Genomic DNA, 27715 nt, shown 5'->3' with positions numbered 1-27715 from the left:
GGCTTAGACTTTGGTTCCCACTCTTGGGACCATGTAGTAATTTTTGTTGTCAAAAGGGGGTTGCGGTACAATGAAGTTTGAGAATCCCTGATTTAGACCATATCTAAAAATGACTTTTTTTTTTTAAAGACAAAGTAGATGTTAATGTCTGTGGACATCACAGAAATTTCAGAATCTCTCTCACAAAGTGAGGACAATAAACTAATTTAAAATCCAGAGAATGAATGTGACAAAAGAATTCTGACCTCTCTCCTCTTCCTGAGCTCTGTTTTAAAAACTGTAGCAACATCTGTATTTTGAGATACGACAGTCAAATACTTTATTTCTTGGTTTTAATTCATTACACTTTCAATACTGAATGGACGGTGACTACATTCAAATTTAAATCTGTTTCTTTAACTATTAATAAACCTTGTATCTATTTTTTCCTTAATGAGATCTTCGTCACTTGCTACAAAGACTTTGCATCAAAACCCTTAACTTGTCTACCAGAGCAATTCAGTTTGCTTCTCCTTTCCCGCTGGGCTGGAAACGTGCTCTGTACTCTATGTTCACTCTAAATCAGGTGTCACAACAGTTTATTGGGCAGCATAGTATAATAAAAAATGTTACCGTTACAGATTAGCTGTTCCCTGCTGTCATTCCCTTCCCTTGAGGTCCTTGTCATTTACAAATCAAGATGGTTATATGCTCAATTATAACACTTGCAGGTAGGACAAGGGTTATTTCCATTACTCCCAACAGCAGTAAGGAGAACGTTCTGTGTAATGGACTGTGGGATTTTAAATGCCATCAGTCTAATAATTCTCCATATCTCAGTGCTAAAGAACCTTGTATTGTCCCCTTGCAGCAATCTAATGTTTATCATGGTATTATGTTGCACACTAGATTAAACAGCCATATTTCCAGGTATTTTTAAAAGATTGCTGAATAGAAGCCATAGAATTTGTGGTCCCCAGGAAAGCTAGCACAGCAGTCTCATCTTACTTGGACAAATGGTTTTGATCAAATGCCACAATGGAAGCATTCCATATGATCAGATATGCAGCATGCTTTATTAGGGCATGGGATCAAGAGAAAATTCAAGTAGAGTATCTCTTGGCATCCAGAAAGAACTGCACCTAACTATGAACATCTGAGCAATGTAATTTAAATATTTCAAGCTGATCTCAGGCAAAATATATGTGCATAATAATTAAGCTTTATAATGATATACACCCGCATATATACATACATGCTTCTTAGGGGAGGGAGTTAAGCCCTTTCCCCCACATTAGCCAGAAACTGTTTTATAATGTCCACATACTGCAGAGAGGAAGCCTAACCAGGGCAGTGCATGTAAACAACTCAATACATGGGATACGGGGTAGTAGACTACTCCTAATATACTGCAGTCAGCTCATACTGATACTCCCAGTGCTGCCAACCTCAGATATCTAAAAACTTGTGTGCGCACTTCTGGTCCAATGCACATTATTGGGAGATAGGGAACAAGAACACATTTTGGATTTCCATTGACTAAAATGAGAGTGATTAATCTTAATACCCTCCCTCTCCCTGAAAAAAAAACCTTCTGTTGCTCAAGGAAAACAAAGAACTATCTGTTGTTCTATGGCAAATTGATCTTAGTGGGAGAATCTTCCAAAGGAAATCAATATCATATAACAAAATTCTATATTGTTTAAGAGCCCTGACACGAAACAGAACTGAAAGGGATTTTCCTCACTATATTGACTGTGAGTTTGTTAAAGAAAAAAGAACAACGCCATAACTTGATAGGTGAGATTTGTCTAAGGAACAAGCTTAACTCTATAGGGCCTAAGCATCACACTTTATGGAAAAGACCTACTGAATATTATAGGGATTAAACCAATAGAGTACAATAGGTATTTCACAAGTTTCTATAGAAGTTACTCTGAAGATTTATAGACTTTATTAAAGAATTATATCTTTTTAAACCATCCTATAGAATTCTATACTGGGATTTTCTACATAGGCCTGCTGCATACGGGATGCTTTGAAAGTGACCACTCTGTATATAGAAACGACCTGTATGCCTAACACTAAAGAACATTCTAATAAATAAATTATATGAAGTTCTTCTGTGGAGAAAACAAAATACTCTTGTAGCACTGCCATGTTCATAGTACTGTGACTTTAAGTGATCGACTGTGCAATTCTTTAATTTATCCACCATTTTGTAATTAATACTTAAATGTATTAATTATATCCCCAAAGTGCTGTACAAATATAAAACATACAACCTAAGGATAAATATCTTTAAGAGAAAAAACAACAGACTAATATGCCACCTATAGGACAACCTACAAAGCTGTTTGTCCATAACACAGAGCGTTACCACAGATAATACAGTCACCTTAAATACGTCACCTCATTCTTCCAGGAAAAGTCCCAGAATATTGATAAGCATTCCAGGTTATCCTGAAGGTTAAAAAAATCTGGGCTCTTTTGGACCAATGGAGAAAAGGATCCCTCCTCAAACAGAAAACACGGCCCTGCCAGAACTCTCCCCAAGGATTTCCACTGGTTACAACTGCAGCAGTAACCATCTATGAGATAATCAATATCAAAACCTTTTTTATGCAGTATGATCTAGCAAGGCAGTGTCTCCACGAACTCCTGGCTGAATCCTTTTGAGATTCTCATTTCAACTGCTAACTTTTTTTTGCTCCTATGGAAAACTTTTCGAGCACTAAGACAATACTATAAAAAGGCCTGGGAGAGGCAGCTGGATCAAGAGGATAGCCAAGATAGTGGAGCCACACAAACTGCACAATACAGAAAGCACATACAAGAAGTTACCTTAAATCCAACTACAATACTGGATAGTAGGAGCCTGCCTACCCTGGGAATTTGGCTTGATTCCAGCCATTAGTGGCCAGCCACATGTATGCAAGCTAACTCCTGCTACTGAGAGGGTAAACTGAAAATTGCACTGGTGGATCTTGCCCCTACTTGAAAGCAAGGCAAACTGCACTGGTAGAAACTGTGCTTTATAGCAGTTTATAGTAGAAGTTTGCACGGGTACAGCTACACTGGTGGATGAGATCGGTACAAATTCGAATCTAGGCAACATCTCTGTTTCAGAGCTGAGTGTCTCTGCAATTCCTCCTCAGACTGAATAATTGAAATGAGCAGACAACAGTATTTCAAAACCAGCTAGCAGCAATAGAACAAAGAAAGCAGCATCTGATTCAGCTCACACGACAAACCCTCATCTGCAGCTGTGGGGAAACAGTTGTTTACACAGGCCTTGGCTACACTGGCACTTTAAAGCGCTGCAACTTTCACGCTCAGGGGTGTGAAAGAACACCCCCTCTGAGCGCTGCAAGATACAGTGCTGTAAAGCCTCAGTGTAATCAGTGCCGCAGCGCTGGGAGTGCAGCTCCCAGCGCTGCAAGCTACACCCGATGAGGTGGTTTACGTGCAGCGCTGGGAGAGCTCTCTCCCAGCGCTGGCGCTCCGACCACACTCACACTTCAGCGCTTTGAAATTTCAAATGTAGCCATACCCTTAGTGGATAAAGCCAAAGATGCTGGAAAATAGAAGCTGAGGAGTCTGTAATCTGAGGACTCTGGGTCTCCCTGAATTAGATTAACAAGCATTTTGTGCCTTCAAAAATTCTATAGAAAGTTTAACGCTCCATATTAAACTCTGTGGGTCTTTTCCTTAAAGGCAAAACCTGCAAAATTAATGCACACTCATTCACTGTCTGGCTCTCTCACCCCGACACACCCCATTTCTTTATGCAATTTTTATGTTTCTGCATATTTGGGGAACAGTTTTCAAAAACTAATTCCTCAACCAGTTTAGTAACCTGTAGGTGAATACCCAATTATTGGAGACAAGCACATTTGGGGATCCTCAACATAAGGCTTCTTTTTACCAAAAGAAAAAAGAAAACACATTTGTAATACAATGAACTTCTTGTGCTGGAATTAAATTGAAGTAGCTGCAATCCCCCATCTGCTCAGTTGATTGAGCCCTCGTCCAGACTAACCCGCGGCATCGGCGGGTTAAAATCGATTGCTCGGGGATCGATATATCGCGTCTAGTCTGGACGCGGTGTATCGATCCCCGAGCGCGCTTACATCGATTCCGGAACTCCATCAATCCGAACGGAGTTCCGGAATCGACGCGGAGAGCCGCGGACATCGATGCCGCGCCGTCCAGACTGGTGAGTACCTCGATTTTAGAAATTCGACTTCAGCTACGTTATTCCCGTAGCTGAAGTTGCGTATCTAAAATCGATTTTAATTCCTAGTCTGGACGTGGCCTAAGAGTAGTTGGGTTGTCGTCATAAATGGAGTTTAATCTAGTTGCCTTAAAAATTAAGCCAATCTGGTTATTAAAATGTCTGATGTAATCAATTAATGTCATGAGAACCGAGATCAGTGTGTCTACTCAATGCCAGTCCCATGGGAGTTTTGCCACTATATGCAATGGGAGCAGAATCAGGGCTATTTAGCAACGCATTTTAACTAATTTATCAGCTTAATTTTGATGGAGGAAATTGCTTGTTTGGAGATTGTATTTGGTGTACATTACCAATATGACTACATATTCAGCAATTACTAACATAAATTGATTCTTGTTGTTAATTAACATGTTATGAACAAAGAGAATGAAATGAACGAAAGCTTTAGAAGGTTTTATTCTTGATCATATACAGTGCTGTTTGGCAGGTCAGACTCATCCAAAGGGACTTTTTGATTAACAGGTAGTTGGAAGGATTTGTTGATATGCAAATTACTTGTTTATAAAATTTAAGTTCCAGGGGGAGGGAGGAGAAGAGAAGGAAGAGTTGATACAATCTGAATTTTTAACTGTTTTTGATGTATTGGTTGCAGTGTTGCTGCAGTGGCCAGAGTTGGTCCCAAGATACAAAAAAGACAGGGTGAGTGAAGTAATATCTGCTATTGGACCAACTTCAGTTGGTGAGAGAGACAAGCTATCAAGCTTCACAGACAAGTGAAGCTCAAAAGCTTGTCACTCACCAACAGAAGCTGGTCCAATAAAAGATATTACCTCACCCACCTTGTCTCTCCCTCGATTTATTAGGTCATTGTTTTCTTTTTGGCCGAGTGACTAATCATGGTACGATGATGATACGAAGCCTAAGTCATTCCCACCATGGCCTCTCACTGTCCATCCTTTTACCTCATTGGAGAGGTGGATTAATCAAGGCCCAATTTAGCAGAGCTGGTCAGAAAAAAATTGAATCTCGGTGTTTTTACTGTGGAAAAAGAAACATTTTTCGGCAACAATTTTCAAAGAAAGAATTTCCCATTTTTCAACCAGCTCTTCTCAGTAACAGTAGCTTATTCCACGCTATGGTAGTTAGCAAGGTTGGAAGTTCAGCCTCAACCTACATTGAAACAGTTTTGTTCTTTTTTTAAGCATACTATTTGGGACTAGCCCTGGAGCAATTTGAGCAGTTGTGGGAGGAGGGATAGTCTGTGTGTGTGCAGGGCTGTCGGAACAGGGAGCTGGGAACAGGCACCAGTTGGACGCACTGGTACAGGTGAGGGAGTTTCAAGCAAATAGTACAAAGAGGGTGACCAGATGTCCCGATACTAGGGGCTTTGTCTTATATAGGCAATTATACCCCCACACTCCCTGCACCGCCCCCCAGAAAAAAGTGTCCCAATTTTTCACACTTGCTGTCTGGTCACCCTAAGTACAAATGTTCCTCTGGATCAGAGTGTATTATAGGAAAGAGAGATTCATTATAGAACAGTGGATAAATTAATAAGTCATCCAATTTCCCATCAGGTCAAGCCTGTTAATTCACACATGCATAGATGCCACTAATCACCTGCAATTTGAGCCCATGCGTTTGGCATGGATTGTAGAGCCCCATTCCAGCATTATGATTTCCCTTCACTCCACCTATTAGTCTTGATCCTACAAATTCTGTCTCTGGAATGGGAGCTGAGTGTTTTCTCACAGTTTCTGCCAGTTGTCCTCAATGAGGATTGCACTTACAAGGAAAGATGAAGTTGTTCTCTTATCTTTACTTTACTCAGTCCAGCCAGTCTTGTACTTACAGTTTGGTTCATTAGATCAACAAAGCTTACCTAGGTAACTGAGGGACTTACTATACAAGAAAATCCCATCTAAAGCAGATTTCATGACCTATTTCCTCACAAATTCACTGATTGACTTTGGCTGCTGGAGTGAATGCTAGTAAATAAAATCAGAATGTATGCTGCTGAGCTTAAAAGTGTCAACAAGGGCACAGTCCCTATGGCTAAGATGTTATAACATCACAAGCTGATGACTAATGAGCTAGAACCTCTGGTTGCACTTTAGCGAAAACTCTCATTAATTCTTTGCAAGACCTTTAGAAGACATGCCACAATAGGCTAGTTAATGCTTCCTCCAACTCTGCTGACTCTCGAAGCTCAGAATATTACTTCATTGCCTACTTTGATATTTTTTCTTCCTGCTTCCAGGTTGTTTTTGTCTTGCTTAAAAATGTCCTACTGTGCCAGTTGTAAAAAGGTCAACTGATAGTTCACAATCCAGCAGAGGAGAAAAATAGTGAAAAATGAACACATTGTCAACCATTTTGACCCTCACAATCAGATTGTTTTGTTTTGGATCGTTAAGTGAGAGTTGTAAAAGGTAAAGCTGAAAGCTAAGGGTCCAGGCCTGCTCAACGTACTAAAGCAAGTATTCTCTTGTGTCCTTCGAGAATTTATAAACTCATCCAATATCCTTGTGGCTGAGCATTATGATGCCTTTATTGAACATGTATGTACAGGTTGGGTGTTTTTCTTTATGAGATTCAGGGCAGCAAAATCAGGCACTTGCACATAACATACCAGATGCATTTTGCAGTCAAGGCACTGTATAGGAAAATACTGAATACTCCCAACGTTTATAAGGCATCATTTATTTCTCAAGTTATGATTAATGAGGCAGTAATCATGTAGGTTATGCTTGATTTAGAAATGTATGCCATAACTTTGATTGCTGCTCACATATTTTGGTGGTAAACAAAGGCCTTAACATTATTATTTTTAATAAATACGTCACAAAAAAGTCAGGTCACTCTTGCTACACCAATTTTTGCTACTGTATCCTTGCACAACTGGGGCACTAAGCATTCCATCTGTTGTAGGGACAGAGTCATTGCGGTTATTAAAACTCATTTTAGCAAGATTGTGCTCCATGACCAAGATCATTTCATAGGAGGAAAGCCTTCTATGGTGCAGCTTCTTTGCTGGCTATAAAAGACTTTAGCCATTTGGAGGGTAAAAGAGAACCTTTGGTCTGATATTTATCTGATGTTGTGAGCTAAGCAGAACATAAACTTCATGAGCTCAAGTAGTATGAATGGAACAAAACTTTTTCAAAGTTTCTTTAAATTCAAATTCCAAGTTTAATTTTGCTAACATTTAATATTAATATACAAAAGTCCATTTGTGTTCTCATTTCAGCTGGTGAAACTCCTTTGACTTTGGTGGAGTCACTCCAGATTTTCACCAGTGTAAAAGACAGCACAATGTAACAAAGTGGTTTTTACTTTTAAGTCTGAATTTAAATCAGCATCCCAAGTTCGGGAAATATTGCCCATTTTCAGTGCTGATCTTAGGTCCAAGTATTCAAATATTCTGAATTCAGATACATACTAAAATGTAAATGGCTAGCTCAGTCCTTTTCCATCTGCCCATGTGGTCTGTAGCTATATGCATATACTACCCAAAGTTCCTACTTTAACTCAACAGTGGCCACTATGATAGTCTGAGATATAGAAGTGCCTAGGGAGAATGCTTCATGGTCTGATGTTGGGGGAGGATCATTTCTCCCAATCACTGGTGAGCTCCCCCTTCATAAATCCCATTTTCTATGGATTTGCAAAAGGAACAGAAACGTAGACCCTAATGAGATGTGACCATTTTTTAAAATCTATTATTATTACATAACATACATGATGCTCTGTACCTGGCATAATATCACACCAATTAGCAAACAGTGAATATCAGTAAGTTCAGTCAGGTTGTAAAAATGCTTTTTATGCCATGAAGGTTGTTTGTTTTTTTGTTTTTTGTTTTTTTTTTTTATTGCCAGTGGGGTTTTTTCCTCCCATTAAGTTTAAATCATGATGACCCTCTGAGGATCTGGGGTTTAAATTCCAAATGCTAGGCTGCTAGGCTTTTAAAAATGCTGAAACAGTGGCACTAATTTTTCAGTCTTGGTTGCCTAAAGCGAGGCACCTCGGTAAGTTGCCTAATTTTCAGAGATGCTGAGTACCCACAGTTCCCTCTGACTACACTGGGAGTAAAGGGCATTCATCACTCCTGAAAAATCAGGCTATTTATTACTATTATTTATATTACAGTCGTATCCAAAGGCCCCAGTCAGATCTGAACCCCTTGTGCTGTGCACTGTACAGACATACAGGAAGAGAAACAATCCCTGCTCCAAGGACCTGACAATCTAAAAGATAGATTTTAAATTAAGATAAGATGCAGCCAAATTGATGCAACAAACAAGCAGGAGGAACAAGGGAAGACAAGCATTAACGACAGGTGCTTAACTCCAGGCAACCAATTTGGAAAATTTTGGCCTATGACATTAGTCTCTTGAATTTTAAACAGCTACAAAGCACAACAACATTTTCTGTCTTATATGTTTGTCAACCCCTGACAGCTCTGAGTTTGAGCTGATGCTGAAGAGTACATATTACTTGATGCCTATGGCAACTGTTGTTGCAGCAGAGAAATTATGCCAACCCCTGCAGTGCACTTCATATGTGGTAAATTCACTTAACAGCAATTTAGAAGATGACACCCTGGTGCTGTGCCAGTTTGAGCCAGATGGTCACTGAGATTATTAAAATAATGCATGTTGCAAAAACCTCTGAAAAATTGCACAGTTACAAAGTTTACTAGCATGGTGGGGATCCTAATAAAAACAATCACGAGATATATCAAAATAGTATTTGCAGACAATACACAGTATGATTCTCCACTGTTTAATGATAATTTCCCCTCCTGCATCTTTTAGGTTCAACTAATCCATTATAACCATGAGTTGTATACAAATGTCACAGAGGCTGCAAAAAGTCCCAATGGCTTGGTGGTAGTTTCTATATTTATGAAAGTAAGTATTTCAATTTCATAAATATTATCTAATGTTTAAATTACTGAGATTTTGCCATGAACAGAATTTTAGAATTAACACAAATCATCATTTGTATTCTGTCAGCGCCTGTTGCTTCAGTCAGAAGTCAGGAGACCCCATTGCACTAGGCAGTGTACCCTCATAATGAAAGATACTGTCCCTGCTCCACAGAGCCTGCAGTCTAATGGGGAAAACATACCAGGTGGGAGAAAAACAGTTTTGTGGGGAGGACAAGGTACAGTTAAATGAACATATTTGATACAATAAACAGCAGCTATAGCAGTTTATAGTTTCATGTTAAAATGCTCAGGGAAGTTGTTAATTCTGCAGATTAGAGGTGTCTGAAGAGATGCAAAAGTGAGTATATAATTAAAATGAACCCCTTTCTCGTGGGGGTGAGGAGAGAGTACAATTGCATTTTAGAGGAATGGTGACTGGTTATAAATCAAGAAATGAGTTTCCTTACCAATGTCATTTAAAACACCTTAGATTATCAAGACTGAAAGAATGTTGAAAATCTAGTTGTCTTTTACTTTTTTGCATTTCACACAGGTAGAAGACCATATGATTATTATCTATTAACCTTCATACCAGACATACGCTCTACCTCTGTCATTAATACTCAGAGCTCACAGTTTATTCAAACACTTAAGAATCCTCTTCTCCTCTTACTGCCTCCTTGCGGCAATACATGTGTTATACCATTCTGTATCCTCCACCTTTCCTTAGTAACTGTTATTGCAAAACATTAGCTGCTCCTTCTAGGGGAACAATGCTCTGATTTACTCTGCACCTCAAAGTATCTAGCCAATGTCCCCAGAAATTAGATAGTCAGTTTTTTAAAAGAAAAAAAAATCCCTTTAGTATACTCTGATCTAAATTTATAGGATCAAGTTTTCTGTCAAAACAGTAACCTCAAAACTAAAATATCTATTTCACCAGTTATCTTGGAAAGTTGGACCTCCTTGCTGCCTTTTGTACAGCTCTAATATTTGAGATATTTGTCAGAAAGATCTTCAGGTTATCTCTTTCTCCCTGATATATTGTGCTTTGAGGCAAGCCCAGTGAGTTAGCTGTAGTTCATGCAAAGGGATACAATTGAAGCATCTTCTGGATACTGCCCACAATTTTCAGTTATGTGTGAATAACTTCATAATTCCTGTGTACTAGTTTAGGTGCACTCCTAATGTAATGAATAACCCAAAGTGTAGAACCTGATTTGCTGTTTCCCTTCACACAGATACTTGGGTCTTTGTCTTCCATATATAGTGACAGTGCATGTTTTGTTTGGAATGTCTGAGTCAGTGTAAATCATTCCCTGAAATAATTATGCATCAAAATAGACAAAATGTTTGATGACCACTGAACATAGCTGTTATGTACTGCCAAATATTTCAGTATGTTTAAATGTTGAGGGATTAGAAAAAAAATTCACAGATAAAAGCGCTGAATGCACCAGATCCTGTTCCATATACCACTTGATCAGTCATGGCCCTGGCCACCTCCTGATATTGGGGGATGAGCTGATTCTGGGGAGAATCCCTGCTTGTTCCATGGGGAGGAGAGAGAACAATATGGGGAAACAACAACAAGGATTTCAGAGGTTTCCTGTCCCTCAAATGGCGAGGATCCAGAACAGAACCTTGGCAATGCTTGGGGGCCATTTGGAGGTGGGATTCTGGTTCAGCCCCATAATGGTTATATTACACATTTTATGACATTTCCAAGCCTCGCAATAAAAGAGTTTTGAAACCTGCATATGTCACAGCAGTATCCATCCAACTGCTAAGAAACATACTGTAACCCAGATAGGACAGGACAGACCAGAGAGAATGATTAGAGCACCAGGAGGCCAGGTACAGAACCAACCAAGCTACATAAATGTGTTGAACACATAGGACTTTAGAGGGCATGGCCGAAGTGACAACACCACTTGTTAGCTCTGCCACTCACAGTGCAATAAAATATCCCAGGATGAATAGCAAAAATAAAATGCTAATACATGTAATATTCTGCATACTACTTTCCACAGTATGCAGTTGACTCAGTCAGACTTCTCTTGCAGGCCGCATAGCCTGTTGTTGGGAATCTCACAGATAACATATAATTCTAAATAAAGATAAAAAGTGACTTGAAATAGATACAACAGAGAGGAGGAGGTGGTCTGAAATAGGAGATGTAAAAGATGTCACATGATGACACTGAATATTCTGTGACAGAATAACAAGTAGAGTGCTAATCACCCATAAATCCACCCAATTCAACTATGATGAGATCGAGACCCTATTTCACATTTTTAACCATGTGTCAATTTTTCCTTCTATTTTCCATTGAATTTATATTTAGAGGCAAACTTTCTGACCACTTCTGTTAGAGACATACCCATCTATAGTTGATTATGCCTCTCTCTGTAAAAGTCTTGCAAAGCAATCACATATATCTGCCTTTTTTTCCATACTTCTCTCTCTCTCTCTCTCTCTCTCTACACATACATACACACACACACACGCAAGCTATATTTTCCTGAAAGGTGAAGCTTGTAGTAACAAAGTTTTTGACATTATTCATTTTTCTCCTTTAGGTGTCTGAATCATCAAATCCATTTCTAAATCGCATGCTAAACAGAGACACCATAACAAGAATAACGTATAAAAGTAAGTTTCTTTTTATTCACCATGACTATCAGCTGCATGTAGTTAATGTAAAAGTATATATTTAGTGACCCACAGGATGTGAGGGACATCTAGTAATGAACAAAAGCTACAAGGTTTGTATCGCCAGTTATCATTTCCAGCTGACCTGGTGATAAATTTGGGGACATAATATAATCAGAAGAACCTAGTAGAGCCATCAGTCCATATAGTATTAACTCGGAAGTTCAAAGCATATATTGTGTTAGAAAGAGCAGTCAATTAAACTAAATCCAGCAAATATACATATACTATTCTTACATGGGGGAAATGCATTTGTGTTAATAATGGAAGTTACATGTGGAACAGTGTGAATTATATCAAATCAGAACATATTTTAATTCACAAAATATTACTTAGTTCCTTGTTTCATGCTCATGTATTTTAACATGCAAGTGAATATTTCCCATTTTATTCAGTATTAAGCAATGGTTCCTTCTTATTAATTGTGTGTAAAAAGATGCTATTTCTACTGAATTGCTACTGCATATAATGGTAGTAGTATGAAGATGTCATGAAAATAAGTATTGTACATTTGCTGTATGCGGAATGCATTTAAGTGAGAATGTTCAGTAATTCCATACCATTGAATGGAAAACTAAAGCTTAAATGTCAGCTAACAATAAAGGTAACTTTAAGGCAGGAAAATATAAAGATCTTGATTGAGCAAATGAAATCTCGTCTCTTGGAAATCCTAGCCCCATTTTGCTTTTGAAAACTGGGAGCATATGTAGTTCAGTGGTTAGCAAGGGGACTGGCAATCAGGACTCTTCTGTTCTATTCCCAGTTCTGTGACCTTGGGCAAGTTACTTAAGGTATCTGTGCCTCAGTTTACCCATCTATAAAATTGAGTTTACCACCATCTACCTCACAAGGGGTTAGGGTTAATTTTAAATCTTAAAGTCTGGCAAACCTCATTTGCTTTGAACTGAGCCTGAAACTCTCCAAGGCTCTCTGAAAGATCCATTAAACCTTGACAAATTTCATATTTGTAACAAAACTTGCCTGATCTCAGGTTTCTCTGTGAAAGGCTTGGAGAATTTCCTTTAAATACCTATTTACTATATGCATGCTGCCTATTATGGGACAGATCATGCCCTCCTATGCAAACCCGCTTTTTCCCTCCCCTACAGTGGTTGCAACATTGAGAGAAAAAGATAAATATATTACATTTCAGAAAGATGATCATAATGGTCCCTAATCCAGTAGTGGGCAACCTGCGGCCCATCAAGGTAATCTGCTGACGGGCCGCAAGACAGTTTGTTTACATTGACCAGCCGCAGACACGGCCGCCCGCAGCTCCAATTGGCCACGGTTTGCCATTCCCGGCCAATGGGAGCTGTGGGAAGCGGCGGCCAGGGCCGGCTTTAGGCCAATTCAACCAATTCCCCTGAATCGGGCCCCGCCCCTAAGACGGCCTCACACCCAAGCCCCAGTTTGGCGTACAGGCAAGAGCCGGTGCACTGTACCAGGGTGCCTGGCTTCCCTAGGAGGCAATTTGAAGGGCCTGGGGCTCCCAGCAGGGTAGGGCTGCGGGACTCTGGGGGCTATTTAAAAAGTCTGGGGCTCCCGTTGCTTCTACCACCCTGGCCCTTTAAATAGCCACTGGAGCCCCACCGCTTCCCCAGGGCTCTCGCAGCTATTTAAAGGGCCGGGGCAATAGAAGCAGGGGAGCCCCGGGCCCTTTAAATAGCCCCCAGGCTGCTGCTGCTGCTGCTGCTACCCCAGTGGAGGAGGGGAGAGGAGGAGGCGGCACTTACCATACAGGGTGGGCTGTACTCTCTGTACCTGCACACCCTGCCTGCAGCCAGCCCTTGCTGCACCCCGTCCTGCCTGCAGCCAGACCCTCTCCAGCCAACCCCGCACCCGTCTGCAGCCAGCCCCTGCTGCACCCCCTGCCCTGCCTGCAGCCAGCCCCTGCTGCACCCCCTGCCTGCAGCCAGCCCCGCCACCCCTGTCCTGCCTGCAGCCTGCCCCTCTCCAGCCAGTCCCGCACGCCTGTCCTGCCCGCAGCCTGCCCCTCTCCAGCCAGTCCCGCACGCCTGTCCTGCCCGCAGGCAGCCCCTCTCCAGCCAGTCCCGCACCCCTGTCCTGCCCGCAGCCAGCCCCTCTCCAGCCAGTCCCGCACCTCTGTCCTGCCCGCAGCCAGCCCGTCTGCAGCCAGCCCCACACCCCGTGCCCTGCCCGCAGCCAGCCCCTGCCTGCAGCCGGCCCCACACCCCGTGCCCTGCCCGCAGCCAGCCCCTGCCTGCAGCCGGCCCCACACCCCGTGCCCTGCCCGCAGCCAGCCCCTGCCTGCAGCCGGCCCCACACCCCGTGCCCTGCCCGCAGCCAGCCCCTGCCTGCAGCCGGCCCCACACCCCGTGCCCTGCCCGCAGCCAGCCCCTGCCTGCAGCCGGCCCCACACCCCGTGCCCTGCCTGCAGCCAGCTCCTGCCTGCAGCCGGCCCCATGTCCACTAGTGCCCTGTGGTTCCCAGGGCAGTAACCCTGCACACCTGCTTCAATGAGGGGGGCAGGGAGCAGCTGGGACCCACACACGTGCACACCCTAGGGTGACCAGGGTGACAAAAATTGGGACGGGGTGGGGGGGGGGTAATAGGATCCTATATAAGAAAAAGACTCAAAAATCAGGACTGTCCCTATAAAATCAGGACATCTGGTCACCCTAGCAAACACCCAGGGAGTGGCGGAGACCCACATATGTGAAATGGAGCTCATTTCTAGTTCAGACCCATATTTTTAAAAAAGAACTTTAGGTAGGGTTAACATACATCTGTATTTTCCCAGACATGTCAGGCTTTTTGGTTCTTAAATCACCATCCGGAAGAAATGTTTAAAATTTAAAAATTCCTCCCAGGAAAATACAGATTTATGGTAACCAACCCTATTGGTACAAAAAATACATACTGTGGCACATCCCTTAAATCAGAACTTTTTATAGGGAACTGGTGCTAAAAAATAAAAAATAATTTTAAAAAAAAAGCCTTTCAAGTCATCCCTGCCAGGGCCCATCAAAAATGTTCAAATTGGGCCCCGCACTTCCTAAAGCCGACCCTGGTGGTGGCCAGCATGTCCCTGCAGCCTGCGCTGCTTTCCTTAGCTCCCATTAGCCAATAATAGCAAACTGCAGCCACTGTGAGCTGCAGGCAACTGTGCCTGCGGACAGGCAATGTAAACAAACTGTCTTGCAGCCCACCAGCGGATTACTCTGACAGGCCCACCAGTGATCTAATCTGACCTCCTGCTTAGTACAGGCCATAGAACTTCACCCAGTAATTCCTACATCTTAAAATAGCGTATATATTTTAGAACAACATCCAATCTTGATGTAAAGACTTCAACTGCTGGAGAGTTTACCAAATCCCTAGATAAATTGTTCCAATAATTAATGACTCTGTATTAAAAATGTGCAACTTATTTCTTCTCCCAATATAGGTACTTATGAAAAGGAAAGAATCACAGGGCTCCCCTCACAAAACTTTTCCCTCTGATCTTTCCCTCACTGGGTAGGGTTTTCTCCCCACCCTTAGAGAAGTAGTAGGGGTTTGGGCCCAGTTTATAGATGGTCTGCTTTCCTTCCCCCAAATACCCTGACAGACTGCACAGCTTCATGGCAGCTAAATTGCTAGGGTTTCTCTCACCAGCCACTGCCCCTAGAATACCCTGAAGGGATGAATCACAGCACAGTAGTAGTTAAGGTATTAACTTTTCTGAGGATTCCCTGTGGACCGATAAGGAAGAGATGTGTGTTCCCCTTGCTGATTCTCCAAATCCCGAAGTATGGATTCCTGGGCCAGCAAAGTGCTCTTCAGGGGCCAGACAGACAGACATCTGGACTATGCCACAGAGGGAGCTCTTCCTTCTCTGTCCTGCAAAATACTCCGCCCACCCAAATCTATGGGAGGGAAGCTGCTTCTGTCTCGAGTGTAAATACATGTTCTTTAACCTTTCATTTATTGTTTTTCCTTTTCTTTTAAACCAAACCTTGAACTATGAAATCTGTTCCAATCACACTGAATTTAGGTCATGAGATGAGCCATGAATTTAGGCATTAAGGTGAAAATGCAAAATGTAGGTAGTTTTAGATTTCATAGTCAAATGTTATTGGACCCATTTTAAAATTTTAATTATGGTTAACATTGACCCACATAGCTGTTAAAATCAAGCCCTAAATAGATACACACAGTGCACAGTGTGCCACTGCAATACATTGAGCTTACTTTCCGCAGTAACAAGTATTGATTAGAAGTGGTTTTAGTGCAAATTGGGAATGTGAAAAAGTTATTGAAAGTAATTCTAAAGTTGCCTTGGGTGATGGATTATAGTGTCGTTGCTGAAAAAATAATTTTACTTCATCTATTACAAGGATTTCTATACTGCATTTAACGGCTGGGATTTTTTTAAACTTGTGCTTTAGGAATCCTCAGTGAATATTCGGTGGACTCTTAACAAAACAGCCAGTCTCAATTACTTCAGTGAGAGCATGGCCAGAATGACAAGTATAGATTGGGTCCAAAATCAGGCACAGTAAGTAGGGCAATTCAAGTAATGATTAAAAACACAGTAAGAGATGTTTAATCTGTTACATAATAAGCCCAAGGACAAAATGTGTCAAAAAGGGGAATCTGAAATGTAAGAAAATATTAATGGTTAAAATGGACGTAACTCCCCCCTGCCCCCATGGAATTCCAAAGTGGATTTTAAATGCCTGTTGTATTCTTCTGCCAGTGGCTCAGCACAAAGAATTAGATTTGAGCAAGTTGAAATGACTGTTCTTTTAAATAGACTTAGTCAGGAACTATATGAATATCTCTAAAGAAAAATTGCTTTAATATTCATGTTTAAAGTAGGGCAACTGAGGGGCTGAAGGTGGTTCTCTTTTAGTTTAAAACAGCAATATTATTTTTTTAAACTGAAATATGCCACATTAGTTTAAACTTTTGCTGGTAGAGGAGCCCACGCTTCTCTTAATGTTGGATAAAACCAGCACTTTAGTTTCGAAGGAATCTGCAGAAATTTGGGATTCATGTGTTGCACCAGAATTGCTGCCAAGAAGCCATCTGAAAGGCAAAAGATGTTGAATTTTGGACTTACTTCCTTAAATTTAATGCTTAATGCTTAACACTTAACTGCCTCACAGGGGAACGTACGAATAAGTATCCCAATCTCAGATTCGACCAAGAGAATTTATAGCCAAATTTATGGACATAGTCTCAAATTTCAGAGGCTTCCATTTTTGGATGCCCAACTTTAGACATCAAGGACCTGACTATCAGAAGTGCTGAGCTCTCAAAGCTCCAGGCGTAAGCAGTGGGGAGCTATGGATGCTCAGCATCTCTGAAAATCAGGTCCTTGGTGTCTAAAGATGGGCATCCAAAATTAGAGGCCACTTTTCTCAATCTGGACATAAGTAATTGGTCCAAGGCAACAGGTGGAGACAAGCAGAGCTAGAATTAAAACTTGGAACCACTTATTATTCCATATTATGAACCTAGAAGATGCAATCTGATAGTGATATTTTACAGAGAATATAGTGTTTAAAAACTACTCTGTATGTATTTGAACCCTAATTATCCAGACTCAGAAGCCCAGTCCTGCTCCCACTGAAGTCAATGGGAGTTTCCCACTGACAGCACTGGGATTAGGTTCCACCATTTTAGCATGTTGCATTTTTAATTTCAAAAAGGAAAGTATGTGGCTTAAGTAGTTTCTTAAAGAGGGCTAATTTTGTTATGTGTGGTTCTTGCTATGAAGGGGGGGAGGGAGATTAAGAAAATCAGTTAACAAATGCAGAGAAAAGAATGAGAATTTCAACATCTGTAAAGAAAATTGTCAGTCGAGACCTTTAGTAAATTAATGTGAAAGCTAATGAAATGTAATTTGTGTAGAGAAAAGTTCACGAGTTCAGAAATTATCCTGAGACATAGGCAGCTCAAGATAAACAGAATGTGGATTGCAGATAGGAATGATGCTTAGAGTTTATCAAAATCCGAAAATGGTTATTAAAGAAGGATATTGACAAAGGATGCAGAGAAGCCTCACCCAGAATAACTTTGAATATTATGAAGTTTATACCTTCAATAGAAATCATACATTTAAAAAGACATCACATTAAAGGGTGGCAGTCTATTACTATTGAAAATGCAAGATTACAGTTCTACTAGAAAAAAACTTGACTAAGATATGGAAAAATGGGAGTGGGTGGGAAAAGATAGTGGTGGTTCAAGGCAAAGGTTGGTAATAAGGTGCCGCATCCTATAGGCTTTTCTCAGTGTGCCTATTTTCAGTATGAGTTTGGACTAAATAAGGACCCAGCTCAATATTTTCTTCCACCTCTTCATTACCCTTTCCAGGGTCACATTAAGATGGTAAGAGAAACTCTACCTCTTCTGTCATTCCCATGAATTGCTATTTAGGGGGTCTGTAGTATGCAATGTTCACTTTCTTGCCATAAACATGCTCCAGCTGAAAACAGATGCAGTGGACCCAGTTCATCCCAGGTGTGGCTCCATTGCTCAGTGTCTCAAGTGCTAAAAATAGACCACAACTTAAACATAATTCATCCTAAACATCAATGTGGGCAAATAGCTCTCAGATCAGCTGAATACTGGTCAGCCCCAAAGAATCAGATTACATCTTGCGGGGCCCTCAGACTCAAACAAGGTAATATGGGGCCTGATCCAGAGGCCAGTAAAGCCAGTGGGAGTCTTTCCATTGACTTCAATCAGCTTTGCATCAGACTCAAACCCCAAGTCCCCCCCCACCCACCCTCTGGGCCCAACAGCCTGGTAGACGGCTCACTTCTAATCCTGTTTACATGAATTCAGGGTGTCACCCAGGTCAGGCTTCATCTGTGCTGGAGTGTTTAGGCTCTTACTTCCACTCTATATAGAAACTCCATATTCCTACTCACCTCTGTGCCTGGTTTTTGATGGTCTAAACCCAATCCTCACATGCTCAGTTGGTTGCTCTTGCTAATCTCAGCCTTGTGACTTCCACTTAAAGCTCTGTTGTTTATTTCTTGGATGGAATATGCTGAGCACTATTATTTTATAACTGCAGTTCAAATCTGTGGAGTTATTAGTAACCCAAATGGTACTTACTGATTGCATTACATCACAGTAAGCAAACAGGTGAAAGAGAAGCACACCAGGAGATACATTGCAAATGATTTAGGGAATGAATGGTGCTTGACTCCTGCATAGGTACACAAGGGAGGCAGAAAGCCCAGGGATCTTCTGGTCCCCATTCAGAGGTGTATCACAGAGGGAGTCCTTGCACTGAGGAAATGCAATGACTCTACAGCTAGTTCTGCCCTATGCGAAGGGGGCCAGGTCTAGTCCCTACAATCCTACACTGGAGAGGTGAGTAACTGCTGCGCTCTCCCCAAGGGTATTACATCATCAGCCAGGCTCTTCTTGTGTTCCCAGAGGGTCTGCCAGACCTCGCACTAGAGTGGGGGTGCCCCCACAATGGCTCAGTACAGTCATTTGTTACATGCCTCAGTCCTGCCCTGTCTGAGGGGACTGAACAGAGCCACTTAGGTTAAAAATCCACATTAAGAATAATGGGCTAAATTCACCATTGGCATAAACAGGGACAATTCACTGAAACAAGCAGAGTTTCCTGCATTTATACCAACAATGAAGTTGTCTGCATGTCTTCCATGTTATACCTTGCTCTATTGCTTCTACCCCAATTTTCGTAGTGCCCATCTATAGTAGAGCAGGTGAAAGAAAAGAGATGTGACCCAAAAAAAGCCATAAATTATCAACATCCCAGATTTTCACTAATTTCTTAGGTTGGCTTTTAGTCTCCTGGTAGACACGTCAGAGAAAATTCTGCTCTCGTTTAAACAGTTGCAAACCCATTGAAGTTAATATGGATGTCAGTAGGAGAATTTGGCCCTTGGAGTTTGAAAATATCTATTTTTACCAATTCCATGCCATTTAGAATGAACACACCAGGCTCTCTGATTTATAAATAATTAGAAGGATGTTCATGTGGGGAAAAGAGGTGTGTAATGACTCATACAAAACAATCACTGGCATGAAAAAATGCATTCCATGCTCACTAATTCCAGCAAAATTATTGCTGCACTGCCTCTTTTTTTTAATTAATAGGGCTTAGCTGTATTCAGTCTTCTCTAGCTGTTAACATTAACACCATTCTGGCTCAGTAATGCAACAGCAATGGTTTAGCACTTTCATCTGGAACATTTTTTGGCTTGGAAACACATTCAGAATCCCAGACCTTAGGCCAATGGAGGTTGAACACGTTAACAAAGTCGAAAGACTCGGTCACCTAGGTGAGAGTAACAATGTATTCCACTCTATTAGTAAACCCCACAATTGATATATAGAACTGCATTCAGATTGACTTCAAGTACAAAAAGGGGTGGGACTTCAGATTTCTCACAGCCAAGGAAGTACACTGTGACATCTTTCCTGAAATAATGAAGATTAAGCCTGAACAGATTTTAAATAGATAACCTGATTCCTGTGTAACCCACTGGTGAGTGTGTCCAGTCTCTGCTCTGTCACCGGTGGTTATGAATTATATAGTCCCAGCTAGGGGAGACATGACTGCAGAGAATCCTGGAAAATCAGCATTACAGCTTTGAAAGACTTGCAGAAAGCACTGCAGGGTTAGTGTTATGTAACAGCAATAATATATACAATATAGCAAAGGCTGAGCAGCTTCGATGACTCTTAGAAGTTATATCCATTTCTAATTATATGCTGGCACATGTCCACACTCTGCAGTCGTCTACAAAGGGACACCTCATTAATACCAGAGAGGATATGAAAAAAGTGGGAAGCCCAGTAAGTTTCTTTACAGCATATTTTCTCACCTCTGACTTGAACATTTCTGAGTATATACTGCATCCGCTCCCACTGTGCCCACTAAAGGACAGCAGGCTTCATTGAGCAGCTTTATCATCAGACATTAACCTTAACAAGGCAGAACAATCTTTTCTCTCAAACAAGGGTAATTAAGCTTTAACACTCTTGGCCTTCCCAAGGTCTTGTTGAGCAAAAATTGTTCATCACTCCAAAAATATGGTAAGTCGACATTCTCCAAAGACTGCTGCATCCAAATCAAGAAATATAACTTCAACCAGCTTTAAACCCAAATACCTAAAACAAGACCAAATTCTCATTGCAAATGCTTGTGCTAAACTCCTAGTGAAGTCAACAGAACCTGTGAGCAAGCATCTAAGGGCAAAGTTACTATATTAAAATCATAATATCTGTTAACGTCCATGTGTTGAACAATCAATTTGTACAGAGCACAATGTATATTCATTTGACTTTCTATTTCAGTAAAACTAAGGTTGAGGTTGTAGAGTAAAAGAGATGTGCAACGAAGTTTGTCTTGTGAAAATATTGCTTGATCTAGATCATTTTCCCCCTTTATTCTCTAGATGATGCATACTTACTGCAGGGACTTAATATTGAGGAACTTTATCCTGAGACCTCTAGTTTCATTACATATGATGGGTCCATGACCATTCCACCCTGCTATGAAACAGCAAGTTGGATAATAATGAACAAGCCTGTCTACATAACAAGAATGCAGGTAACTAAAATGAACATAATGGATCCAGTAAATATCAGAAGAATAAATATTTTAAATGTATATCTTTGTAGCATCATATTTGAAATTATGTTTTTCCCTTTGGTGTAGTGCAGTACTGTATCTTAAACCATGTTTGTTTTGTAATTCCTACACAAGGAGGTGCTAGAATAACTAAAAAAATACCCATATGCAGAAGCATAATTGGGACCCTCCTACACCAGGTTAGAAAAGACTAAGAACTTTAGAAGAGTGAGAATTGTGGTCTCATGAGGGATTGTGGCAGCCAGTTTATGCAGTGGGACTGGAGCTAGGACAAAGACCCTTTGTGGAAGGCTCCAGTCTACATTGTCTGGCACAGAAAAAAGGTGGCAGGATTGATGCCAGCACATGTGTCAAAAATTTGGAAGATAGGCCTTTGGTTCCAGAGTGACATACTGAGGGCTACTGTTAGGTAGCTGCAGCAGTGAGCAAGCAGTAGGAGCTAGATTCATTCCATTGTGTTGGCCACCTGGGGACCACATTGGTGGAAAAGCCACAACAACGAGGTCTTTGCAGCACAGTTCAGTTGCTTTCAACTCCCACTGAGAGTGTCATAGACAGCAGATCCTCAAGTGTGGGTACCTGGAAAATGGGGCATCAAAGGGTGACACCCTCTGGCAGCAGGCCACAGCACTACCCATGCACCTCTGGCACTTTCCCTTCTCAGGGTAACCCAAGAGCTCCACTTCAGGCTCTCTTGCTTAAATAATATCCCATAGTTCTAATAGTCTGTAACAAAAATCCCAAAACATAGTCCACAGCATCCCCAGTCCACGTTGTCCTTAAAAGCCCATTCTTCCCAGCAGGAAAACCACCAATGCCACACCCAGCCTCTCTGCTTGGAGTGCATCCTCATCATATTCTGGTGTCTTCCACCACACCTAGGCTCCTTGTTGGTCCCCTTCTATCCCTTTGCCAGGACAGCCACCCCAGCCCTCCCAACTCGAGTGCAACCCCTCTTTTCCCAGTGGGAACCCCCACAGCCTCTCCTTAGGAGATCATCCTGGCCAGAGGAGCATCCCTCACTGTCCCAGCCCTCTCAGTGATCCCCTGGACCCAGCTCTCTGGTAATGTCAGTGGTTAAGCACTTATGCTGCACCCCTGCCTTCAGCCCTCTCTGATCCTTTGCATCAGCTCTCTGGCTTAGAGACAGCAGGCACCTCCCTCTGCTCCCTCCTCCTCGCTTTCGCCTTCCAGCCCTGGCTCTCTGGCTTGGAGAGGTCAGTTGGTGAACCCCATTTTCTGCCCTCTTGCCTTTAGTCCCTCCCCCGTCCCGCAGGAAACACCTTCTGACTCTGGCAGCTCTCACTTAGGCAGCTGTGATTCACTGGGTCTTCCTCTCTCAGATTCTGCCTGGTCCTTTCTATCCCCCAGATACTGCCTTGACCACTTAATTGGCCAAATGGGAGCCTATTCTGGCACACAGCACTGGACCTATTTAATTTAGTGGGGCCAGCCACGGGATGCATTGATTCACCTCATCCCCGGTATATCCTCCATTAGTGAGAATCCTAAGAGCCCTAAGCAGATCTTAGAGCCGTTTTCTCACCTCAACCCAGAGTAAAGCAGCTCTAGCTAACACAGTAGAAGTTATCTAGTCCAAGGAATGAAATAAAGGATGAGAAATCAGGGCTCAAAAAAATCACATTGGGGCTTCAAGTCCTGTCATCTTTGTCAATAAGATGCTATAGAAAGCATGCAATGTATTTTAACTGCATTGTATTAATTCTGTCCAACTGTGCATGGGTTTGGGGAATACAGTTTGTTGTTCTATTCTAAATGGGTAGAGTAATTTAGGAGACACAGTTGAGAGAAAACAGGTACATATCATACATACTAAACGTCCCAATGAACGTGCATGTTTTCTACAAGAAATATTTTTGTTACATTATTACAACAATAATGCAAATTGTTTAGTAGAAAATGAAGATTAGAATGTTTCTATAGCCTACACTGGTACTCAAATGACATCATCTCATGATAGCTGCTCCTTGTCAGCCTTTACTGGTTAGATGCGTACTACCATATTAGTACTGCAAATTGATTTAATAGAATACATACTAATTATACAGTATACTCAGAAAGATGGAAGATTTCCCTTGTAGTCATTAGCACTTCTACAACATGCAAAACACACCTATTGGTATAGTTCTCTTCAAAACTCTCCAAGCTCATTAGATTCCCCACTCTTCCACTACTCTAACTAATGAGGTAGCCACCAGAAGGAAATGGATAAATGCCTTTTAACCTTTAGACTGCCACTTCAAAAGACATCATAGCTGTTTGTTTGTTTGCAATCCAGCTGCTAGTGGACATTTGCTCACCCAATAAATACCACCTTCACAATTGGCAATTTTGTTAGTAGTCATGATAGGTAAAGACTCCATAAAGACAGGTTCCAGAGTAGCAGCCATGTTAGTCTGTATTTATTAGTCTCTAAGGTGCCACAAGTTACTTCTGTTCTTTTTGTCCCATAAAGGAGTCCCAGGTCAGGGCCAAAGCCCAGTAGGAGGGCAATGTAGGGATGACTGCACTGGTGTTGACCTAGGTAGATCTTTCAGTGAACAGAGATGATTTCAGTTTCCAAGACTGTCAAGTCCCATGCCTTCCAGAAGCACTAACTTCTTTAAAAATACAGATGTGGTGCCTATCAGTCTCTGCATTCAGATTTCTGTGGCATAACCAGTACTTGGGCACTTTCACCCAGAGCTGTCTTCTCAATAGCAAGCCAGAGTAGTTACTATAACATCTTTGGGCAATTTTCTCTCGTCATTCATCAAATTCCCTTTCTCTGCACCTGCCGCCACGATCTAGTACAATGGATTCCATTTACTTCCTGGTCAGCCAAAGCTCCCTTGTGCCATTTCCATTTATTCTGCACAAAACTGGAGGCTTTGTTTACAACGGGGCTTAGAGAAACAGGATCATGACCACAAAAGGAATGGTTTTGTCTTTACTTAAGGTATCCCAGTTGCCCATGGGTCTAAAACTATGTTTAGTATAGACTAGGGTGACCAGATGTCCTGATTTTATAGGGACAGTCCCGATTTTTGGGTCTCTCTTATATAGGCTTCTATTATCCCTCCCCCACATCCCGATTATTCACATTTGCTGTCTGGTCACCCTAGTATAGACTGAACCTCTGTCAACCCTCCCCAAATTCCAAATCACAAAAATATTGTTAGAATACTTTGCATATGATGATTAATCTAAATAGTTTTCAATATTGTTTACTTAGAGTTTTCAATATTGTTTACTTATTGTTTACTTACTTCTGTGGCCTGCCTTGTGCAGGAGGTCAGACTAGATGATCAGATTGGTCCCTTCTGACCTATGAGTCTATGAGTGAAGAATAATACTACAAGTCCTTGTTTTGTGTTTTGTACAGATGCACTCTTTACGACTGCTAAGCCAGAATCAGCCATCACAGATATTTCTGAGCATGAGTGACAATTTCAGACCAGTCCAGCCTCTCAACAATCGATGTATCCGAACTAATATCAATTTTAGTTTACAGGGTAAAGATTGTCCAAACAACAGAGCACAGAAACTACAGTATAGAGGTAGGTTTTACACAAGGCACTCTCCAGAACAATAATTTCTACACCTATGTAGAGCTCCTTTCCTCTAAGGATCCTTGTTTGATTTACATAATGTTGTTAGTAGCAGTGTACAATGGGACATATATTCAGATCCTATCCCACCTATTTATATATTGATTTGATTTTATAAGTGTCAGATTTCAGCTAGCATGTTTAGAATATCTGAAATCTGAGAAGTTTTACAATGCTACACAGCATCATAACATCTCACTCCAGTTTATGACAATAGGATAATTTGTAGCTGTAAGTTGTTTTCTTGAAAAAGAGGTATGGCAAGTGCAAATAAGAATCAAAACATAATTGTAATAGGAATAGCCCCACACTGCAGATTCTGATATAAAGTAAAATAATAGGCCATATGACAATTGAAGGAAACGTTATAAGGAAATAAAATGTATTTCTACTCTGGAAGGTAACTCCATAAAATTAGTAATGTAAGGTTCCACGCTGATTATCTCTTAGCTATTTCCCGAACACATCTTCTCGCTTCATAATTATGATTTTTCCAGTTGCAAGCTGATGATCTAGCTGGGTTCTCTTTAGTTTTCACAACATCAGCAGATGCTGTGCATTTGAAACCCAGTTAACAATTTCTGTTCCTGCTGTTGCATCCAGAATGGCATCCAACTCTCTCTCCCAGAGCTGTGTTGGCTCCACTGAGATCATGGGAATAAACATTAGTAGAAATGGGATAGTATTGAAAGTGAGGAGGTATGCTTTCACATATACTTAAGCAGCTCAACTGAGCAGTTAGGTGCCATTGTGGAGTTGAATCACACTAAATAATTTGATAAAAACACTATCTGAAAATATCAGGAAGGATGATAGTAGAGCTGGTCAGAAATGGGAAATTCAGGTTTCAGAAAGGAATGATTTCTCGGATATTCCAAATGTTTCAGTTCATACTCCTCCCCCCACCTTTTTTCTCTTTTCCACTGAAAAATGAGTGAAGGAGGGGGAGGAAGGGGTAGAAAGGAATTACAATTGTGAAGAAAGGCAAAAAACATGACTAAATATTTCATTTTCCAATTTAAAAACATTTAATAATTTTCTATTGAAAAAGATATTCTCAACTAAATATTTTTCATTTAAATTTTTTTGACCAACTCTAGTCTAGTGTTAAGACTAAGAGCCACATTCTCAATTCATAATTTTGAAATTACTCAACTATTTTCTACACAATTCAAACACTGAAGGCATTTAATTTTTAAAAACGGCAATTTTATATTTGGTGTTTGGTAAAGTATAACTGTTTTTACTTTTCTTTCAGTAAATGAATGGCTCCTCAAGTAATTAAGACAAACAGGAAAAACTCCTAACCTCAGTGGAATGCTACTACTGTGAATTGACATAATCTAGAATGCACCCAGCCTCATTCACTCTTTGGATTCATTACAGTATGTGCAAACGTGCTGCAAGAAAAAAGCTGCCAAGATGGAAACTTAACTAAAAATTCATTCATATGATTGATCGTACTAAAAAAGAGACAATAACTACAGTAAATGTGATTACAATTTTGATACAGTTTTCCTGAACTAATTTAGCCTCACAAAGAAAGACTTTTCAGCCTTTGTACATATGAAATTCTTTCTTTCCTCCCCTTCAAAAGAAAAAAAAATAAAAAAGAAAGGTGGCTCCGTACAGCATCAAAGTGGAGTTGTGTTCTGTGTGCCAAGTAATCCTTGGAAAGCTCTCATTATATCCCTATCATTAATGGATACTGACAAGACAGAACAAGAAGATTGTAGAGGAAACTTATTTCTAGGTTATGATCCTTCTGTTTATTTAATTAAGAAGGACAGACATTGAGAGATAAGTATTGTAAATATATCACCGCAGAATGTAAAAGAAATTGAAATATATCTCCCTTTGTCACACATCTGTAGTAGGATTTGCCAAGATCAGAAATGATCCATTTTCTGTTTCTTGTTTTACAAAGGTCATACATTGTGTTTGGTTACTGTTAACAACTCAATAAATGTGTTGAACAAATTAATTTAGTACACTCGCTTTGGTTTATTTTTCCTTTCTGAAATGATAAGCCTCTAGCACTTGAGGCTTCTTTTCTTTTCTTTTTTACTTTATTTGTTTGCAGCCAGTTTAACTGAGTTAATGGCAATTAGGAATGTATTTAACAAAGCTAGTGTAACTTTAATTCCATTTTATGGTTCATCATTAAGAAAAATTAGGCTCCAGAAGGCAACTGAAAAATGGGTTAGTTTAAAATTACCATTTCCCCGATTTGAGTCTATTATTGAGACATACAAATTCAACCTTGTAAATTGCTAGAAGGGATATATTTCTTTACAGATGTAGCAGGAGCTGACCAAGTTAAAGCTAATGCCTTTTTTCTTGTTTATAATGGTCATTCACTGTGTTTGGTTACTGTCAAGAACTCAATAAATGTGTTTAACAAGTTCATGTGTGCATATTTTTTTTATATTACCAATGTTAAAGTTGTCAAATCAGTTGGGTCCCAACTAACCAGGAATCATCCCTCTCTCTGTGATCTACCATGACAGCTGTGATTATAATGGGAATGTTGCAGATGATAGATCCAAAGGTGAAACTATCAGGGGCCAAGTATTCTTAGTTGGCTGAAGCTGGGATGTGGAATTATCTATCACCAAAGATCTGGATGAGCC

General features: G+C 40.8%; 1 protein-coding gene across 5 annotated transcripts in view; it reads left to right on the top strand.

The window, feature by feature from the left end:
* The window catches only part of CA10 (carbonic anhydrase 10), a 338146-nt gene extending 310659 nt beyond the window's left edge, over positions 1-27487 (top strand). For all 5 annotated transcript variants that reach the window (XM_050920127.1, XM_050920126.1, XM_050920129.1 and 2 more), the window contains 5 exons: positions 9040-9135; positions 11738-11810; positions 21275-21429; positions 24857-25031; positions 26341-27487. In XM_050920127.1, the coding sequence (XP_050776084.1) occupies positions 9040-9135; positions 11738-11810; positions 21275-21429; positions 24857-25031; positions 26341-26363 (522 nt within the window). In that variant the 3' untranslated portion in view covers positions 26364-27487. The remainder of the gene's footprint in view (positions 1-9039; positions 9136-11737; positions 11811-21274; positions 21430-24856; positions 25032-26340) is intronic.
* The last annotated feature ends 228 nt before the right edge of the window (positions 27488-27715 follow it).

This window comes from Gopherus flavomarginatus, chromosome 12, assembly GCF_025201925.1.
Source record: "Gopherus flavomarginatus isolate rGopFla2 chromosome 12, rGopFla2.mat.asm, whole genome shotgun sequence".
Lineage (NCBI taxonomy): Eukaryota > Metazoa > Chordata > Testudines > Testudinidae > Gopherus > Gopherus flavomarginatus.
The sequence above is the reverse complement of the archived record's forward strand: the minus strand, read 5'-3'. Positions and strand labels throughout refer to the sequence as shown.